General features: G+C 39.6%; 3 protein-coding genes and 1 long non-coding RNA gene across 4 annotated transcripts; 3 read left to right on the top strand and 1 right to left on the bottom strand.

Annotated features, from left to right (window-relative positions):
* Positions 1–3,419, top strand: LOC127779430 (probable protein arginine N-methyltransferase 3). The gene is made up of 7 exons (XM_052306202.1): positions 1–333; positions 537–1,037; positions 1,134–1,231; positions 1,623–1,701; positions 1,788–2,048; positions 2,132–2,299; positions 2,523–3,419. Exons 1-7 carry the CDS (start codon positions 16–18, stop codon positions 2,958–2,960), a joined length of 1,863 nt encoding a protein of 620 aa, XP_052162162.1. The 5' UTR covers positions 1–15; the 3' UTR covers positions 2,961–3,419.
* Positions 3,420–3,696: 277 nt separating this feature from the next.
* Positions 3,697–6,004, top strand: LOC127778412 (NADH dehydrogenase [ubiquinone] 1 alpha subcomplex subunit 6). Its single transcript, XM_052305009.1, has 2 exons — positions 3,697–4,061; positions 5,533–6,004. Exons 1-2 carry the CDS (start codon positions 3,849–3,851, stop codon positions 5,713–5,715), a joined length of 396 nt encoding a protein of 131 aa, XP_052160969.1. The 5' UTR covers positions 3,697–3,848; the 3' UTR covers positions 5,716–6,004.
* An 811-nt stretch (positions 6,005–6,815) lies between these two features.
* LOC127780411 (xylulose kinase 2-like) lies at positions 6,816–11,498 on the top strand. Its single transcript, XM_052307321.1, has 11 exons — positions 6,816–7,227; positions 8,207–8,858; positions 8,975–9,063; positions 9,522–9,586; positions 9,695–9,750; positions 9,833–9,953; positions 10,042–10,116; positions 10,415–10,468; positions 10,556–10,650; positions 10,730–10,904; positions 11,019–11,498. The coding sequence occupies exons 1-11, from the start codon at positions 7,166–7,168 to the stop codon at positions 11,261–11,263; spliced, it is 1,689 nt and encodes a 562-aa protein (XP_052163281.1). The 5' UTR covers positions 6,816–7,165; the 3' UTR covers positions 11,264–11,498.
* A 953-nt stretch (positions 11,499–12,451) lies between these two features.
* On the bottom strand, positions 12,452–14,144 carry LOC127780815 (uncharacterized). The gene is made up of 3 exons (XR_008018828.1): positions 14,064–14,144; positions 13,640–13,724; positions 12,452–13,000 (listed from the first exon to the last, which is right to left on the bottom strand). It is a non-coding gene; the product is annotated as an uncharacterized LOC127780815 (long non-coding RNA).
* Between the last annotated feature and the right edge of the window lie 5,513 nt (positions 14,145–19,657).

Consider the following 19,657-nt stretch of genomic DNA (forward strand, 5'->3'; position numbering starts at 1 on the left):
TTGCTGTGCTGCGCCATGGCGACCCGAGAGCACGAGCTCCGTCCCGAGCAAGAGCGGCTCGGAGAGGATAGGGAGGAGTACGAGGATGGGGAGGAGGAGGAGGAGGAGGGGGAGGAGGGGTGGGATGACTGGGAGTCGGACGGCGACGACGCGGGCGGCGGCGGCGGCGGCGGCGGGCTCCTCTGCCTGTTCTGCAGCGCGCGGTTCGACTCCGAGAGCTCGCTCTTCTCGCACTGCGCCTCCGAGCACCGGTTTGATTTCTACAGGGTCGTGAAGGAGACGGGGATGGATTTCTACGGGTGCATCAAGCTCATCAACTTCGTTCGGTCCAAGGTGCGTCAGGGTTTCAGCTTCAGCAGCTTGAAATCGAGCTGTATACTCCGTATATAGTTAATTTAATTGTTGTGCTAATTGTTTGCGTGGTCATGTACTAGACCTCACTTGATTTCGATTGCAATTTCGTTAGTTTCTGTGCTTTTTTGCTCCATTTCATGGATTATTATGAACCTTATGAACTTATTATGATTGATTTGTAGGTGGCGGAGAATAAATGTTGGAGCTGTGGGCAAGTTTTCTCTAGCAACAGCGAACTATGCGGCCATTTGCATGCATTAGAGATTCCCCAACTAGAGGGAAAGGTTCCATGGGGTGATGATGTATACTTAAAACCATTCTTGGAGGATGATTCTCTTTTGCACAGTTTGTCCGTCTTTGATGATGATGACGAGGACGACTGTGGAATGCCAATGGAAAAGGGAGGGTGTTCAGCAGGCAATGGGAGTTTAGCTGAAACATGTGAGAGCAATCTGAAATCTATTATCAATGATGGTTCTGATGTCATTGATAGATTTGAGAGAACATGTACTATTGAGAGTACAGATGGGGAGTGCAGTGGGTCTCTTGCTCAGGAGCCAAGTGACAAGCAGTTAAAAATTGCACGTGCTAGTGCTGCTGCTAGGGGAATTAAAAGTGTGGATGAGAGCTACTTCGGGTCGTATAGTTCATTTGGCATCCATAGAGAGATGCTTGGTGACAAAGTAGGTTAAACCCTGACACTGTTTTTCTAAACATATACTATCGCTTTGTTTTCCAAAATGCCCAACGGCTAATAAATTTCTGACTGACCTTTTCAGGTAAGAACAGAAGCTTACAGAGATGCCCTTTTAGGCAATCCTAGCCTCATGAATGGTGCAACTGTGCTCGATGTTGGTTGTGGCACGGGAATTCTAAGGTATGCATGTGTAAAATTCTTTTGGGTTACTTTGTTTTAGCATGAGCTTGATGCTCTCAATCTTGAATCCACTAAAAGTCTATATGCTACGTACCGCAGGTAAGAAAATGAGCAACAGCCATAAACTTGTAGTACATAATAAAAAATTGAGAATGCTTGGTTAGATCTAATGCACTCAAGTAATAGCCTACTGGGAGGAATTCTGACTTCCTTCTGCATCAGAAGGTGAATTTGATTCCTACCATGTAGATTGTTGTTGCAATCCTGGGTTGATTCATGAGTATATTTTATGATACAAGTTGCTTGTGTAATGATTATATTGTTGAGATGCAAAACACAACAAGTAATGAATGTTGAATGAGCTGTTGATGTATGCTTTCTGTCTGTATAGTCTTTTTGCAGCTAAGGCTGGTGCTTCTAGAGTTATTGCTGTTGACGGGAGTGCAAAGATGGTTTCTGTCGCTACTGAAGTACGTTCTTTTTTAAATAAAAAGAATATCAGACTGCCTTTCTTGTTTAATTTATGGTTTCTCTCATACACACTACATAAATGCAGGTTGCAAAAAGTAATGGTTTTCTGTACGATGAAAATATGGAGATGCAACAAAAGCGAGATACTCAAGTGATAACTGTTGTTCATACCAAGGCTGAAGAGCTAAACCATAAAATACAAGTTCCATCCAATAAATTTGATGTTTTGGTGAGCGAATGGATGGGATATTGCCTACTCTATGAATCCATGCTCAGTTCAGTTCTATATGCACGCGATCATTTTCTAAAACCTGGTGGTGCTATTCTCCCAGATACTGCAACAATTGTAAGTAGCAACTTTTGCCTACATTCTATGTCTGCCATTTTCTGCTATTTGGTCACTTGTTTGGTCTGATCTATTTTTTCTAGTTTGGTGCTGGATTTGGGAAAGGTGGAACAAGCTTGCCATTTTGGGAAAATGTGTATGGCTTTGATATGTCATGTATTGGCAAAGAAGTGACAGGGAATTCAGCTAGATTTCCTGTTGTTGATATATTGGCTTCTGAAGATATTGTGACAGAGACAGCTGTTCTCAATGTAAGTCCCATGACCTACATGCTTCAACTGGGTTATGCACTTATGTTTCAGTATTGTCTTTTTGTTGAGGTTTGAAATACAGATCAAGAGATAATTGTGATTTGGTTGACCGTCTGGAGGTGTAGATAACATTCATAATGAATACTACTTCCTTTGTGCTCGAATGTCCTTCCAATGCACGGAATTGTACTTGACATCTTGTGTTTATTCTGTTTCTATGCAGTCCTTTGATCTGGCAACTATGAAGGAAAATGAAATGGATTTTACTTCAAGCTTTGAGCTGAGGCTCAGTGAAAGTGGTGTATCACAATCTGGAGTAACCTGGTGCTATGGCATTATATTATGGTTTGACACTGGCTTTACGAACCGATTCTGCAAGGAGAAGCCAGTCAACCTCTCCACCTCTCCTTTCTCCACACCGACTCACTGGTCTCAAACTATCTTCACCTTTGAAGAGCCCATCGCAATGGCAAAGGAGGAATCAGCCGTTGTCTCATCTGCGTCAGTTGGCACAGATGAGTGCCCAGCTGTGATGATCAGATCCCGCATCAGCATTGTGAGGGCCTCTGAGCACCGCAGCATAGACATATCGATTGAAACTGCAGGAATCAGCTCAGATGGCAGGAAGCGTAGCTGGCCTGTTCAGATCTTCAACCTGTGAGCAAGGAGCCAAGGATACCTTTGGGTATAAATTTTGTTTCGTGCTTTGCTCCTCACTGGTTTTGAGCAAGGATACTACCCACAGCAAGTCTTAGCTTTTGATTGGGTCCTCAAATCTCAAGTTCTGTACGCTGAAACAGAACGGCATCCCCACTGAAGTTTTGTGCAATGGTGAGCCTGAAAACAGGCCAGATTGAAGCGCTGTGGAATGGTCAGGGTGAAAAAGTTCATGGGATCGAGACTGAGTTCCAGTTTTTTTTTTTGGCTATTTCTGCACGTGAACTGAAATATATATCTTGTAGTGATGTTTGAGATATGTATCAGTATTTTACAATGATATCAGAATTCAGATTCATTTGGATACCAGTTCACTTCAGTTTCTGTAAGATACTCGGTTGATGTGAACCTGAAGATCGCACTATCTTCTAATCGTCGGTGTGTCGGTAGAACAAATGTTACTCCTATTTTTGCTGCCTTGCCATAATCAACTGCAAAAAACTTGAACAAATTTCAGACTCTGTTTTCTTCTTGCAGAAACTCAAAGCAAATTTCAGACTAACCCGGTTTCGAAAAAACAAAACAAAAAAAAAATTCAGGCTATTAGCTAATCAGGCCTTGGGCCTTAGCATCTTCGGCCTCACAGGACAGCACGCGGCCCATATCTACCCACCAAATCCCGAATCTCGAGGCAATCCGACGGCTGGTGATTGGCAACAAGGCCGCGAGAGGATTCCGATACCCTTCTCTCTCTCTCTCCGAGCTCGAATCCACCACCACCACCACCACCACCAATCGGAGCCACCGGAGAGCGGCGGCGCAGCAGACGGCGGCGGCTGCGGGGGGCGAGAGGCCGATTCGCCGGAGGAGAGAAGGAGAGAGAGAGAGAGAGATGGCGTTCACGATGCGCGCGGTGAAGGTGCCGCCGAACTCGGCGTCGCTGGAGGAGGCGCGGCACCGCGTGTTCGACTTCTTCAGGCAGGCGTGCCGCGCCATCCCCTCCATCATGGAGATCTACAACCTCGACGACGTCGTCACCCCGTCCCAGCTCCGCTCCACCATCGCCAAGGAGATCCGCAAGAACCAGGGCGTCACCAACCCCAAGGTCCCAACCTCGCACCCACCCCCCATCGATTTCATCCGTCTTCCCGATTTCGTCGATCTGCGCCTCGTGAATGAGAATTCTCTAGTGGCTTAACCAACTGCTCGCCTGCTCTCTCCGATCTTGTCTCTTCTGGTCCTTGGGAGTTGATGATTTATCGGTGTTAGGTGCTGGATCGGTAGGTTTTGATTAACCTAGGATTTGATAGCCTCTTGTTTGCAGCAGGGGATTTAGACTAACCTTCTGCCTCAAGGACAGTAGTATTCCGGCAGGTTTGATGCTATGTGGGCAGTAAATTGTTTTCACCGATGGTTGGTCAATTTCTATATCTAGACATCTGGATATCATTTAGTGATCTACTTTCTGTGACATAGCACATGATTATCTGAACTTCATTGCTGCTTCCATGTTATATTTATACTACCAGTATCAACAATGCGATTCACATTTGTCGATGGTGGTAGTAGTAGCTAGGGATATCATCTGTACAATGCGGGCTCTCACAGTTAAGACAGTCTAATGAGGTTTTTGGTCTTTGCACAATCTTCTGATAGGTATCTTCTGGCATTTTAGTTTAGACTAGAGAGAGCGGTTTTGTCGGCTGGCCTCCTTTGCTTGTAAAAATTGAGAAAATTTGTCAGTTTAATTGAGCAAGAGTGCTTATGAATACGATTCAATGCACATAATATTAGATCCATACCACCTCTCCATGTACATGTTTCTAGATCCCCTGAAGAAACATTTTCTTTTGTTATGATTTGCATCTTTGTAGGCTAACTATGTTTGCTGGCTTCAATTTGAATTACACTCATTTGATTAGGCCCTTAGGAAGGCTTCACCTGAAGCATGCACTTAAACTAAAAAATGTTAATGTCAGTAAAAGGGATCTATATTTTTTATCTTGGATAATCCAAAGCTGCATCAGCTTGAGTTGCAAGGATCAGAGATTGCACGCGTTGATTTGATCCAATATTTGAAGAAACCTCAACTTTGTAACAAAACGCAGCAAATTCATGTTTTGTTTTTGGATACCTTTTGTCGTTTGTTAGATTAGAGTTGTTACGATCACATGAATACTATTGGGAATGCTTCTGTTCCATACCTCAGGTTTGGTCCAGTCCTTGCTTGTATTGCCCAGTTCTCCATTGTATCTGAGTGCAGTAAATTCAGATGAATGCTTCTTTTGATCAAACGCCAATTTGAATTCATTGATCATCACAATCTGAAATGATAAATTTCTCCCTCATACCCCCTGTTTTGGTGATTGTGTTGCATTTGGGATCCCTGTATTATGTTGCCCCTCTTTATGTTAAGTACATTTTCTACCAGTGCAGAATTATCTTGTTGTTTGTAGCTTCTCATGACGCATCACGAATGACCTGAAAATTTGGTCATTCACATTTTCTTTTTGTCTCACTTACCTTAATCCTTACTGTATCAATGCCTCATCTAAGCTAATTTTGTTTGCAAACAGGTCATTGATATGCTCCTGTTTAAGGGGATGGAGGAGCTGGGCAACATCACCGAACACGCGAAGCAGCGCCATCACGTCATCGGGCAATATGTGGTCGGCCAAAAGGGACTGGTGCAGGATATGGAGAAAGACCAAGGGTCCTCAGACTTCCTGAAGAAATTCTACACTAGCAATTACTCCTAATCTGTGCTGCAAACTCCTCCTCCTTCAGTAATATCCGAGAAGTGATCTGAATAAGACGCTGAGAACCCACAGCTTTAATTGTTTTATCACTGGAATCTTTTTGTTATTCTGCTTGATCCTTCAATCATCTGCGCAGTGTGGCGCTGTTGCTAGTGAATTGTTTGTAACTTGTAGACTGTACTCTGCAAAGTTGATGTTCATGAGTTCATACCGTGTGTCAATGGGTTCGAACTCATGTACCCAGCACATGACCATCACTCGTTTATCGTGAAGTCATTGATTCGATTAATCTGTAGCATAAAAGGTCATGGCCATGGAAACAAATAATAAGTGTTGCCGTTCTCTAATATACTCTTGAGTAGTTGTGACTTGTGAGGTATATTAAGAATTCAGATGGCATCAGATGATCAGTATTCAGGTGTCCCTGTCTGCTTAGCAATTCAAGTTAAAATGGCAAGGATAAGGGCATTAGAGAGTAGTTGTGAACAAGAAGTTAATATTGCAAAGGATAAGGGCATGAGAGAGTAGTTGCGAGCAAGGTTAAAATCTCGACTCTGTCATGCGAATTTATGATCCTAATTAAGATGCTTGATTCCACAATTTTACGTAGGTAGAATTTACGATTTTACGGTTTTAATGTATACGATTATATGGTCTGTTTGGTACAGCTCTAGCTCTATCCCTGGAGCTCAGCCAAACAATTCCAGCTCCATCAAAACTGGGAGTGAAGCTAGGTGAAGTTCTTTCACATAATGAACTAGTGTTGTGGAGCTATGTTTAGGCAGCTCCACGACTTCACTCAAGACTCAACTCCTACAGCTAAATTTAGAAGTTGGAGCTGTACCAAACAGGCCCTGTGAATTGCAATACTACTTAGAACTTTTGAATTGGATTCAGAATCGTGATTGTGTGAAGTACTAAGAATAGATCGGCAGACGGCATCAAAATTCAGTTGTTCCATGCTGGCGTGCTTCGAGTAGCAGCAGTACAATAGCTACGATGTCAAAGATGAGGAGGGGCCTAGAGCAAGATAAGATAGATGGAATCTACTCCTACCAACTAAAACGCTGGCCCCACCTGTAAGTGAGCATTGGATAGATAGATTATCTGACAGACTTCCTCAACGAACGTAGCGATGAATACCCCAACAGAATGTTGCGCGGGCGCTTGCAAAATGCTAATCCATCATCATTTTATGCGCTAATCCACTCCAGATCACGCCGCTAATCCTTATCCAAACGAATTAACAACAAATCAGTCGCGCGTTTGAAACGAGTCCACTCCACCTCCATCCAGATCAGTGTATATAAACCGCCGCGCCGTTTGTTCGTGCTGATTCTCTCTCTCTCTCTAATCAGTAGTACCCCAGATCAGTTTGTTGCTTTGCTGCTTCTTCCGGTTCCAATCTGAGAGGGGGGATTCGCGCGGGAGGCGAGGCGAGGCGGCAGCCATGGTGGGGCGGAGCTCCCTCCCGGAGGGTTCCCTCTTCCTCGGATTCGACAGCTCCACTCAGTAAGCCCGATGGTTTCTCTCGGTTTTTCAGTTGGGGGCTTAGATCTTTTTATTTTTTTTGGCTTTTGTGTGGGTGCGGGTGGTTGTTTCTTGCGAATTGGTCGGTGTTCTAGATGCGGAATTTGATGTCTGCTAGAACGTACTAGTTAGTGTAAGTGGAGGCTGCTTTCGATTTGGGGGGAAACTGGGTAGTGCTTGGAATTGAGGTGATTGGCAAAATGACGACGGTTATTCAAGGATAAAAAAAATGTTTATTTTGTTCATCTGCATTGTGCAAATCCGGGAGATGCATATCAGCATATGTGAGCAATTGCGCAGGTATTCTATCAGGGAGGGGTTGGGGTAGATTAAGTTCGTAATAGTTGCATTCAGTGTCTTTTTTTTTTTTAGAAAAAAATGACGACTTGCATGCAATTTGGAAACCAGAGAATTATAGGGAGAACAGGGGCTTATGGAGTTCCATATCTAGTGGTGGTGCTATAGTCTGAATCCTTCACAGTTCAGCCTTATGTCTGAATTCCTGTATTCATGTTATAGTCTGAATCTTCGAAGTTCAGCCTTATGTCTGAGTTCCTGTATTTAAGTGATCAAGTCTTTGTCCATGCTAGCTATTTTTTATGTTGACAGTGGAGGTAATTTCATTGAACCGAGCACGCCAGAGTCACTTCATTTTTTTTAGTCTTGCGTAAAAAAAAAACTTCATTTTTAGTCTGCCTAAATCCATAAAGCTCAATTTAAAGAAAGAAGCAAGATACACCACATTTTGGCATCAGTTCCAATTGATGTGTTCGCTTTGTTTCAGTATCCTGCATATTGATAGCCATCGCCTCATGACATCACCTTACATACTATCGATATTTGACATCACCTTACATACTATCGATATTTGCATCGATATTTCTGTGTATTCCATGCTGTTCCTTTTACCTTTTTAGGGACCATCAGAGTGGAATCTTATATTGCTAATCTCTTGTTACAGGTCCCTAAAAGCTACCATGCTGAACAACGAATTGATAATAGTAGCTTCAGATATTGTTAACTTTGATTCTGACTTACCGCACTACAAAACAGAAGGTGGTGTTTACAGAGATCCTGCAGATGATGGCCACATATTTTCACCAACAATAATGTGGGTTGAAGCCTTTGAATTGCTACTTGAGAAGCTAAAGCCAAAGATCAACTTTAGCAAGGTTGTGGCCATTTCAGGGAGTGGGCAACAACACGGCAGTGTTTATTGGAAGAAGGGTAGTCATGCGGTGTTGTCTTCCTTGGATCCTACTAAGAGCTTGTTATCCCAGCTGAAGGATGCCTTTTCTACCATGGACTCACCAATATGGATGGACAGTAGCACAACTAAGCAATGCAGAGAAATAGAAAGTGCAGTAGGCGGCGCATTGGAGCTATCAAAGTTGACAGGATCTCGTGCCTATGAGAGGTTCACTGGGCCTCAGATCCGGAAGATATACCAAACAGTTCCGCAAGTTTATGATGATACTGAGAGAATATCTTTGGTGAGTTCGTTCATGGCATCAATCCTGGTGGGGAACTATGCAAGTATTGATGAGACTGATGGTGCTGGGATGAACTTGATGGATATAAACCAGAGAACCTGGTCAAAGACTGTTTTAGAGGTCTGCCCCTGATAGCTCCTTTATCATGCATTCAAGATTTCTCACATAACTAAAAAACTTTGCCTTCAAGATCTTTTTAATACTAAAATATCAAAATTGTGCCCTCTCTCCTGAAGGCAACGGCTCCTGGGCTTGAAGAGAAGCTTGGAAAGTTGGCACCAGCATATGCAGTAGCTGGTCGAATTGCTCCTTATTTTGTAGAAAGGTGAGTTTCTTTTACCATTCTCCATTGTTCTTGCACTCAGTACAACTGTAAAAGAAAAGAAATTCTGGAAGACTGGAATTGAATAATCGCAAGGTGTTTGAAATTCTGGAATTGAATAATCGCAAGGTGTTTCGGCATTTGGCTGTTCCCTAACTTGGCATCAAATGGGCTAATTACTCTCTTTAATCATTTCTTATAATCTACTACATTTTCGACCACAGATTCATAATGAAAATAAGGAACATCTCTATCATAGCTGACAGATTCAGATTACACTCCCTCTGTTCATATTCTTGTCAAGGGGATTTAGGTGAATTGTCCTCAACATATAGAAAAGAAATAATATGTGAATGGGAAAGCTAGCTGTGCCAAAACTTTAGCTGATATCATCTGATGACTGAACAAACAAATATTTGTTGCCCTAAATTTTGTTTGAGTGATGCATTATGAAAATGCAGGCTTCAGTTTGATAAGAATTGCTTAGTTATTCAATGGTCTGGAGACAATCCCAATAGCCTTGCAGGTGCTTCTCTTGCTTTCTTTCTCAAGATTTTGTAATTCTTTCTTCTTTTCAATGCATTTGTTAACTACGGACCATTAAATTATTCTTATTTTGATGTGTCTTCTTTAGGTTTAACTCTGAATACTCCTGGTGACCTTGCAATTAGCCTTGGTACTAGTGATACTGTAAGTTGCAAAGATGCCACTTTTGGTAGAATTGGCTTTTCTTTCTCAGGCTCCTGGGTTACTCATCTCCAAATTGCCTTAGGTTTTTGGGATAACTGCTGAAGCTAAACCAAGTCTTGAAGGCCATGTTTTCCCTAACCCTGTTGAACCTGATGGTTATATGGTGATGCTGTGCTACAAAAATGGTTCATTGACCCGAGAAGGTATAATACTTTCCATCCTTTTTTCTCATGTAATCCATTGTAGTACTGGGACTTTTCTGATATTAGAATATATTCAATGTGTTTGTAGATGTGCGGAACAGTTGCGCGGAGAAATCCTGGGATGTTTTCAACAGTTATCTAGAGAAAACTCCACCTCTAAATGGTACGTTCTTACTGAAATGAAATTTCTTAATATAAGTTCTTACTAACATTTTCTTGCTCGTTTCTGTTCCAGCAACCTTGTTTTCCATCAGGTTATTTATAGTGTTTCAGTACATACAAAATAAATCAGCAATTTAAATGTTCACTGCAGTCTCAACTATTATTTGTTCAAACTTGCTACGTTTTTTCATACATAGTGTTATTTTAAATTTATCTTATTAATATTCCTTCATCAATTTTCTTGTGTGAATCGAACTGTGCTTTTGACATCTTGTCATTCTTCTTTATTTAACATATAGGCGGAAAATTAGGATTCTACTACAAAGACCATGAAATTCTGCCGCCACTTCCAGGTAATCATATTTTAGTGTTTCTTACATCTCTTCACGGTATTCTTACATTATTCTCTATCATGAAAAACAATGGTTTATTCTATGCAGTTGGCTTCCATCGATACATTGTTGAAAACCTCAATGATGTCACATCCAACAATCTGGTGGAACGTGAGGTGGAAGAATTTGATCCACCATCTGAGGTTTGCAAAGACAATCAAAATACTTGTTTCTTCGTGGCGAGCCCATTAACCTTATCACCATCATCCCTTGTTGTGTTAGGTTCGTGCCATAATCGAAGGCCAGCTGCTGTCAATGCGAGGCCATGCCGAGAGATTCGGCATGCCTAACCCTCCCAAGCGGATCATCGCAACCGGTGGCGCATCCTCCAACGAGCGCATCCTCCACTCAATCGCGCAGATCTTTGGCTGTCCTGTCTTTACAGTTCAGAGACCTGGTACAGCACCTTAACTCCACCTTTTTTTTCTGTTCTTGCGCAGCTTCCTATTTGCTGAAACTAGTAATGTCACCCATAAATTCAAGCAAAAAACTAACGCTGCTTCTTGATCAGATTCTGCCTCGCTTGGCGCGGCACTGAGAGCTGCCCATGGCTGGCTGTGCAATGAGGAAGGGAGCTTCGTCCCCATCTCCTGCATGTACCAGGGTAACCTGGAGAAGACCTCCTTGGGTGCAAAGCTCGCCGTCGCAACCGGAAAGGGTGTGGAGGACAAGGAGCTCCTGGAGAAGTACACGGTGCTCATGAGGAAGAGGATGGAGATTGAGAGGCGGCTGGTGGAGAAGATTGGGCGCGCGTAGGTAGCAGCATTGCAAAGCTGCTGTCCTCGAGTCACAGTTAATTAGAGGGAAATGAAATCATTGGTAGAAACTTATTTATAATTTATAGTTAGTAGTGTATCAAGATCATGTTATTATGTTCTTGTGCACGGAATAAATAATAAATGTAAATTTGCAAACTAAACAAGCTCGTCTGTTCTTTCTGTTCATCAATTAGATGAAACTTTAAATCTTCTTTAAATTCTCATAGATGAAACTTGTTTGGGTAGCTTAAATTCTCATAGGGGCATCTTCTACTTTTCCAATTTCCAGGTTTATGATTCTGTCCTCGTTTTTTAGCTAAAGCTTATGTTTTGCCCCCTTTCCGTTAAGAAGACTTAATGGTGTTAAAATTCATGTCAAGCTTGTGCCTGACCACTTATTTTAATTGAATATATGTGAAAGTTCATGTCAAAATATTTGATAAGGCAAATCTACATCTTCAGTTTTAAAAAGGGAAAAAGGTCCAAGTTCTCTCCTAAACTTTGAAACAGGACATCCAACCCCTGAACTATAAAATACCATTCATAAAACATTGTAGGGTGGTTTTGCAAAGTGGTTTCTATCTAATTGATGTGACATATGCATTATACATACTAGTTGAAACCCCGCGCGTTGCGGCGGGCACATTAGAAAGGATGAATATGCATGTAAGTATGAATAAACATGAATAAGTGAGATATAAGTGAGTAGTTCTGCTACCTAACCAAACAGGAATATAGTATAGTATACAATTTCAAAAGTAAGCAGTTCTGCTATGTGATCAATTAAAGATGATATTTGCATCATCAATTGCTAAAAGTGCCAAGCACAAAAAACTCATTTCGAGTTCAAGGAGTTGGAAATTTATAGTCACAATGACAACACCATTCAGATTTACTGGAAACATTGCAAGCAGAATATTGTTAGGAACACCAAGATCTTCACCAGAGGATAAATATAAGTTGAGTGAAACACATGCAAATATAAAATAAAGTTCAATTTCGCTATATATTTGTCGACAAATTTTCCCCCAAAAATTTGACAGATGCAATTTCAGTACAATCGTAGTGTAATTACACTGTAACTTGCATATAATTACACTGTAACTATAATGTAACTTGTATGTAACTTTCAAAAATATCTCCATAACATGTTATTTCGGTAAAATAGAGGTTGTGGGAACAAATTCTTTCACATATGTGTGTGCTGTGATTTTTTTCTTCCTCACCAAAACAAATCTTATAATAGATCTAACGATTCAAAATTACGTGAAACTTACGTGAAACTTACGTACAAGTTACACTATAGTTATATGTAAGTTACAGTGTAATTACATACAAGTTACAGTGTAATTACACTACGATTGTATTATAATTACATCTATCAAATTTTTAGGAGAAAATTTGTCAACAAATGTATAGGTGGTCCCATAAAGTTTTGTTTATTCGATTACAGCAAACTGTAGGTAGGTAGTAATACTATGAGCTGGAAACAGTAGGAAACTGTAAGTTCTAAATCTCATTGTTTTTGACATTTTCTCCATCGAGAATGATATGCATGTGAGGAAGCTTATTTTTCATGTAATTCACAACGTGAGCTTGAGTTGGCTGCAGCTTGGAGAGGTCGTCGGTGGATGATTTCCCTTGGAGAGTGATAGAAATAGCTGTTGATTTGGATGCAATAATCTTGGAAACTGCTTGCAGGTAGTTGGTGTGGATGAGTTGCACCTCATGGTTCCTGAAGAAGAGTAATGCGTTTGATGATGTATAGATAGGCATATACAATGTACAGAGCACTGAAATGCATGAAGCATGTTAAATATAAAATATAAGCTTGAAAACTATGTAATTAGGAAGCTATAGCTGAACATGGATAGCGAGAGCTAACCTATTTTTTTCTGGTTGTTGGTCCATCTGTGTTGGCAATGGACGTTGTGTTTGCAGAAGAAATTTTGTGAAGGAAGGACTGTGGTATGAGAAATTGAGCAGTGCACATGTGGTGGTGTTGTGGGTGATTCTTATAGTATTTCACTGGTGATAATAAGGATACTAATTTTGTTTTCTCATTTATTGCAGAATCAGATATGATTAAGAATCATATCTTGAGTCTTTTATTATTGAGGATAAAATATGGAATAGATATAAATGCCATATTTCAGATTTGGTTGGTTTTGCCAGTAAACTTGCAAGTAATGGTTGCAAAGATAAGTTAGCAATGATGGTGATAGATTTGGTGCAGGTTTAAATTTCTTAAGGAAATCGTTAGCAGTGATGGTGACAGATTTGGTGCAGGTCTAATTTTTTTAAGAAAAGCTATATATGTTGCTGATAAAAGGCCATGTTGTAGGAGAATTGTGAAGGATTTGAAGAGTTGTACCTGTTCCTTGTGACCCGATGGCTGTTGATCAGCTATCTTTGGCTGCTGCAGCTGGTTTTCCTCTCCATTGGTGGAGGCTTCCGTTCTGAATTTAGCAGTCAAATTAGTAGCAAAACATACATACATATATATATGTGCGCGCGTGACACACATATATATGTTTATAGGCTGAAACTTTATATGTTTATAGGCTGAAACTTAAGGTGTGCACGTACAGTTTTTTATGGCGCTTAGAATTTTGTCCTGGAGAAAATTCTGTTGACGGTTGTTTTTCCTTGCTGAGATCTACTTGTTGGGAATGATAAAGTTGATTTGTTGCAACCTGAATAGTGTTTGCAATTGCTGGGCTGATGCATATATGAAAGGAATTTAGTTGAAGAATAGTTTGTATATTCTGCAAAAAGAACTTGTATCAGTGCAGTACCTTGGTTGATCAATGTGTAACTCCTTTTCAAATTGAAGAGCTCTCTTTGCTGAAGGTATAATTTGGTTTACTGTATTGTTGTCTAGAGTTGTTTCTGGAGGTTGTAGGGATGGTGGCGTAGTGGGATGTTGGTCTTCTTTGCTGCTATTAGTTGTAGTCATAAATATAGAAATGTTAAGCAGAATATAATAAGTAAAAAAGGCATATGTTGGTTGACCTGTAATGTTCCATGGTGGTTAGCCCTTCATCTGTTGCAAGTTGTTTGGTGGCTGATTCCTGAAAAAAGTTATTTTTAGATTATAGATGGTTGGTAGAAGATATGGTAAGGACAAACATTTGTATACCTTTGCTACCTTTGTATTTTCCAGAGTAGGTAGCATCAAACTTGTATTTTCATTTTCAACGGGATAACTCTTCTTGAGGACATAATTGATAGTGAAGTGTGAAGAGTACTTTGTATTCATGGCAATGTGAAACAGTCTTGTTTTCCCAATGGCTGTATCAAGAGCTATGGCATGTTCCGTTGCATCAATTTTCAAGTTCTGGGTAGCTTGAGTAGCATTTACCTCAACCAAATCCTCAGCCACATTGTAGAATGCTACTGCGTCCAAAGTTCCTGATTCATCTTTAATTGTTAAAGGAAGTTTGTACCTGAAAGTTTGTTTGAGTATATTAGATTTGTTTATAGAAATGTAAGACGAATTAATTAATAAGAAAAATTAGTATTATAGATATGTCACATACATTGGTTTTGGCATGGAATGCTGACATTAACATCTTGGAGTGTCGGAGTTGCTATTGTATGATGCAGTACATGATTTGCATATTTTGTAGTACCAATTTGTATATGGTACTATCGCTGATACCTTTGCAATGCAACTGTATGAATTCCCTCCCTAGTGTGTAAGAAATATTGAAATGATTATTTAATTAGATTAGCAACTTATTTAGTGATGTAGTGTGAATGAGGTACCTCGAAAGCAGAAATGGGCAGTCTTGATATTTCTTCAAGTTTGTATAGCTTACCAGCCGCTTGAAGTGGAGTTAAATGCTCAACTCGTGGCATTTGTTGTTGGAGAGTTGGAATATCCCATTGGTAGCTTGAAGGAAGATTGATGCATTTTTGAAGCAAAATATAAATTAAAATCAGTATGACAATAAGCTATATAAGTTACCTGCTTTGATATTCAGCAATCTCTGTTATATCGGAGTCAAAATATATTTGTGTTGCTAAACTTGATGTAGCCTCTGTTTTGTCTTTTAAAATTGTAGCACATAAGTGAGTAGTGTTGTTTATGAGAGGGGGTATTAAAAAGTTATTTGAGGGACTGACCTAAATAAGTCCCTGCTGTAAGTCCAGCAAGTATAGCTACTACTATTTTGTGGTCTGTAGATTTCTGTAGAACAAAAGCTTCATCAAATGACTCTCCATATTCACCCCAGAGGACTATTTCTTGTTCTTGTTCACTACAAATTGGTGAAACAAAAGGTATAAACTACTGTTTCATATACATTTGGAACATAAAAATATAATGCATATGTGATACATACTCTTTGTTACGGATTCTGAGCTTTCTGTTTTTCTTGGATGATGTTTTGCCAGCATAATCATATGGCCCAACATGGCTGATAACTCCTATCAGATCTAGAGGCAAAATGTTTGAGATTAGTTGTATAATAATTAAATAAAAGAAGATAGAAAATGCAAGTATTACTTATCAATGGTTTTGATATTCTGCTTTTAGATGGTATCTGATCAAATGGGCAGAATTCAAAACCATAGTTTGGGATGGATGAACCTCTTGATTCTAGGTGATGAACCTTTGTGCTGGACTTAAACTGCAACATGTATTTTTGGTGGTGGTAAATATATTTTTTGTTTTTAATGTCAGCAGTATTGACATCCACAAACATGTAGACACAGCCTAGAGTTACTGATGGACGAAATTCATTTTCAAGTTTCTTTGGAATAGTAAACTGCATCATAGTGCCCTGCAAGATTAGAACTGGTATAAGTCTAAAACTGCATTGTTTTGTCAGTAATATTTAGATTGGAAGTTAAGCATAGGATTAATCATTTTTTGGTGTAGGATAGTATACCTCTTCATCAAGAATTACCCCATCGATGCTGAATATTGTTGGTGTACTGGCTGAGGCCATGTTTTTAGCATCCCATAGTCTAATAAGTAGTCTGAAAACTTTGAGGTTTTGCTGTCCCAAATTTATCTGTTTGAGTTTTGTTGCTAATCCCATCTATGGAAATGTTCCTGAAATAAGAGGTCTAAGGTTAGCTAGTAGACAATATCAGAAAACATACATTGCATATAAGAGATAATTTGTTTACAAAATACCTTGGTAACTAATTCATATCATTGTTGATACGGTGAAAAATCTCATGATATACTACATTTTGCGTGCAATGTTCATTTTATGAACTATTGTTGTTTATAAGTATCCGCAAGCCTTTTGGAGATGTTACTCGTGATAACGCAACATATAATTGCCCATGAGAAAAAACTGGAGATGGCAAGTATGCACCAACTTTTTGAAGTGTTTGACCTTGGCTTCTGTTAATTGTCATCGCATATGACAAACGTATTGGAAATTGACGTCTTTTTAGCTTGAATGGCCACTTAGATTGGGCTGATGTTGTTATAATACGCGGTATGTATGCTTTTGAACCTTTGGCTTTTCCAGTCATTATTTCCCCTTCAATGATGCGGGTTGTGAGCTGTGTAACAATAAGTCTAGTCCCATTACAGAGACCTCTAGAAGGATCAAGGTTACGCAAAAGCATTATAGGAACACCAATTTTGAGATGCAAAACATGGTCTGGAAGTCCATTCAAAGATATTGTGTTGAGGAATTCTATTGGGTATAGAGCCTCTCGAGTTGAATGGTTTGCACAGCTATCATCAATAGTATCTGAGCTATAATATGACATTTCAGCAGTTGTTACTTGAGCAATGATTTTGTTGTTTATTTCTGAAACAACCTCATTTGTTGGTGATAAATTTGCACGATCACAGACATACGTTGTAATATTGCTTGGTTCATATCCTAAGTCATACACAAAGGAAATCAAGCTATCAAGATTTCTGGAATCTGAGGGCAACAGAAGAGATTGGGGTATCTCTATAAAAGTACCATTGGTTTCATTTTCTATTGAAATATGAGGCTCTGTACCATTTCCTACTCTTAAAAGCCAATCTGCAAATACCCGTAGTTCTTCTTTATCGGATGGTGAAAGGTTTTGTGAGCTAAGTCTCATATTTTCAGTCAGTTGAAGAACTACACATTGATGCCATAAGCATGAATTAACAATAGAAGCTCGCAGAATTTGGTGCCTTGTTGCATTCTGAATAACAGGAAGTGTTTGCCGAAAATCTCCACCAAATGCAACAGTTATTCCACCAAATTGCCTATGCTGTGCATTAGGTCGAATGTCCAATAATATATCTCTAAGTATGCGATCTAATGCTTCAAAACAATACTTGTGATTCACAGGTGCTTCATCCCAAACAATAAGAGATGTTTGTTGAATAAGTTCTGCTAAGTGTGTGTTCTTCTTTATACTGCACATAGAATTCTTACGTATGTCCAAAGGGATTTTGAAGCGGGAATGAGGTGTTCTACCTCCTGGAAGTAGGAGGGCTGCAATTCCTGATGATGCAACAGCTAATGCAATTTTCCCTTGAGTTCTCACAAAGTTTAATAAAGTTGTCCATAAGAAAGTTTTTCCAGTTCCTCCATATCCATACACAAAGAATGTTCTTCCCTCATTATTTATGACTGAGTTAGAAATAGAATTGAAGATTTCCTTCTGGTTTGTATTCAGACTATTGATGTCATTAGCAGATATAGATGCAATGCTGGTAATATCATAGCTGAGTTCATCTAGTAATAATCTATTATCTGCAGATGCACTACCAATATCATCTGGAAGTGGCAAATTAAAGTGTGATAAAGAATATCCAGCATTTCTCAATAATTTATCCAATTCAAATAATAGGGCATTGCCAACAAAAGAGTCTGTAAATGAACTATTACTTTGTGATAGATTTTGATTTGTTCTGTATCTAAAATCTTCACTCATATGTTGGGCATGTTCTGTAAAAAGCGTTTGTGGATTTGTCACCTCACAAAACAGTAAGATTGTTACAAATAACTGACGTAACTGATAAGGTAAGGCCCAGTGTGCTGCATCATTGAGAGCATGGGACCACTCTTGGTCATCACCAAGGAGACCTAGAGCTTCACATGCAACTCGAAATGTTGGATGTTGCTGTCCAGATATATTTCTGATTTCAGAGAAGGTCTTTGGTCCTTTAACTATATGGAGTAACATCCTCAAATAATACTTCTCCCCTTTGGTTGGATCAACATGAGCTATACGTCCAATTTTGTTGTAACAACCACGACGTATATCCCAATATTTTCCACTTGCATGCCATGTAAAGTATTCAGGGAATTCAATATATGTATGCTCTCTAGCTTGAGGAAATTGACTATTAGCTTCTAACCATGCAGTAAGTTTGGATTTCTAATTTCCTGGGTTTTCAATGACTTCTTCTAGGTCATCATCCTCTGTGTACACAACATTATTCTCTAAAGGGAGGTGGATCGGAAGGCGTTCAACTGATGGGTCTGTATGGTGTATATCAAACTGAAGTAAATGCCAAGCAGCATCATTTGGGGTTACACATGGACATTCAAGATAGTTGTCTATTTCATTTATAGTTTCATTTGCTGAATTACGACGAATACCAGCTCTAGAACAATTATAGCCTTTTGTAACGTACTTAAAAAGATACTTATGCATACCATCATGATTAACACTTTCCACATTTATGTGAGCTTGGTACTTAACCACCAAATCAACATTATGAGGAACAATGAATCTGTTGTCAATGTCAACCCAATTTTTTGTAACAACTATTTGATTGTTTGGTCGTGCGTATTGGGTAAAACCATTTTGCAATATATAAGTGTGTTCACCGAATTCCTTTGGATAAAATTTGGAGCACCTTCCTTCAGACATGCATGGTGAATAGGAAATTCTAGGACCGCAAGGCCCATGGATCATAAAAGAAGTAACAGCTTCAAATCCTATTGGATCAAGTGTAGGATTTGGTAGTTGAGCTGAAATACGTAGGTCAACCTTTTCAGCATCTAGAGGTTCTTCTTTTGAAAGCCAAATGATTATATGGACATGTGGTAGTCCACGCTTTTGAAATTCTACCATGTAAACAACTGTACAAAAGGGTTAACTATTATATGGATTTGATGAATAATATATGTATCTAAGAATTTTGATTGAAAGTTGTTTTGGAAATTACCTGCATGTATGGGACCAAAAAAATTATTTTTTTTAATGTCATCCATTAACATATTCAGCTTCATTTTGAACACACGGTCAACGATATCTGGACGATCTGAAGGTTGTTGTCCAGGTGCTAGAGCTTGTAGGATTTCTGGCCAAGATGCATTTGATGTGAATGTGACAAAAAGATCTGGGCAACCATACTTCCTACAAATAGCAATGCAGTCTTGGTAGTTTTGATATAGATACCGAGGGCTTCCAGTATGAGAGG

Source organism: Oryza glaberrima, chromosome 7, assembly GCF_000147395.1.
Source record: "Oryza glaberrima chromosome 7, OglaRS2, whole genome shotgun sequence".
NCBI lineage: Eukaryota > Viridiplantae > Streptophyta > Magnoliopsida > Poales > Poaceae > Oryza > Oryza glaberrima.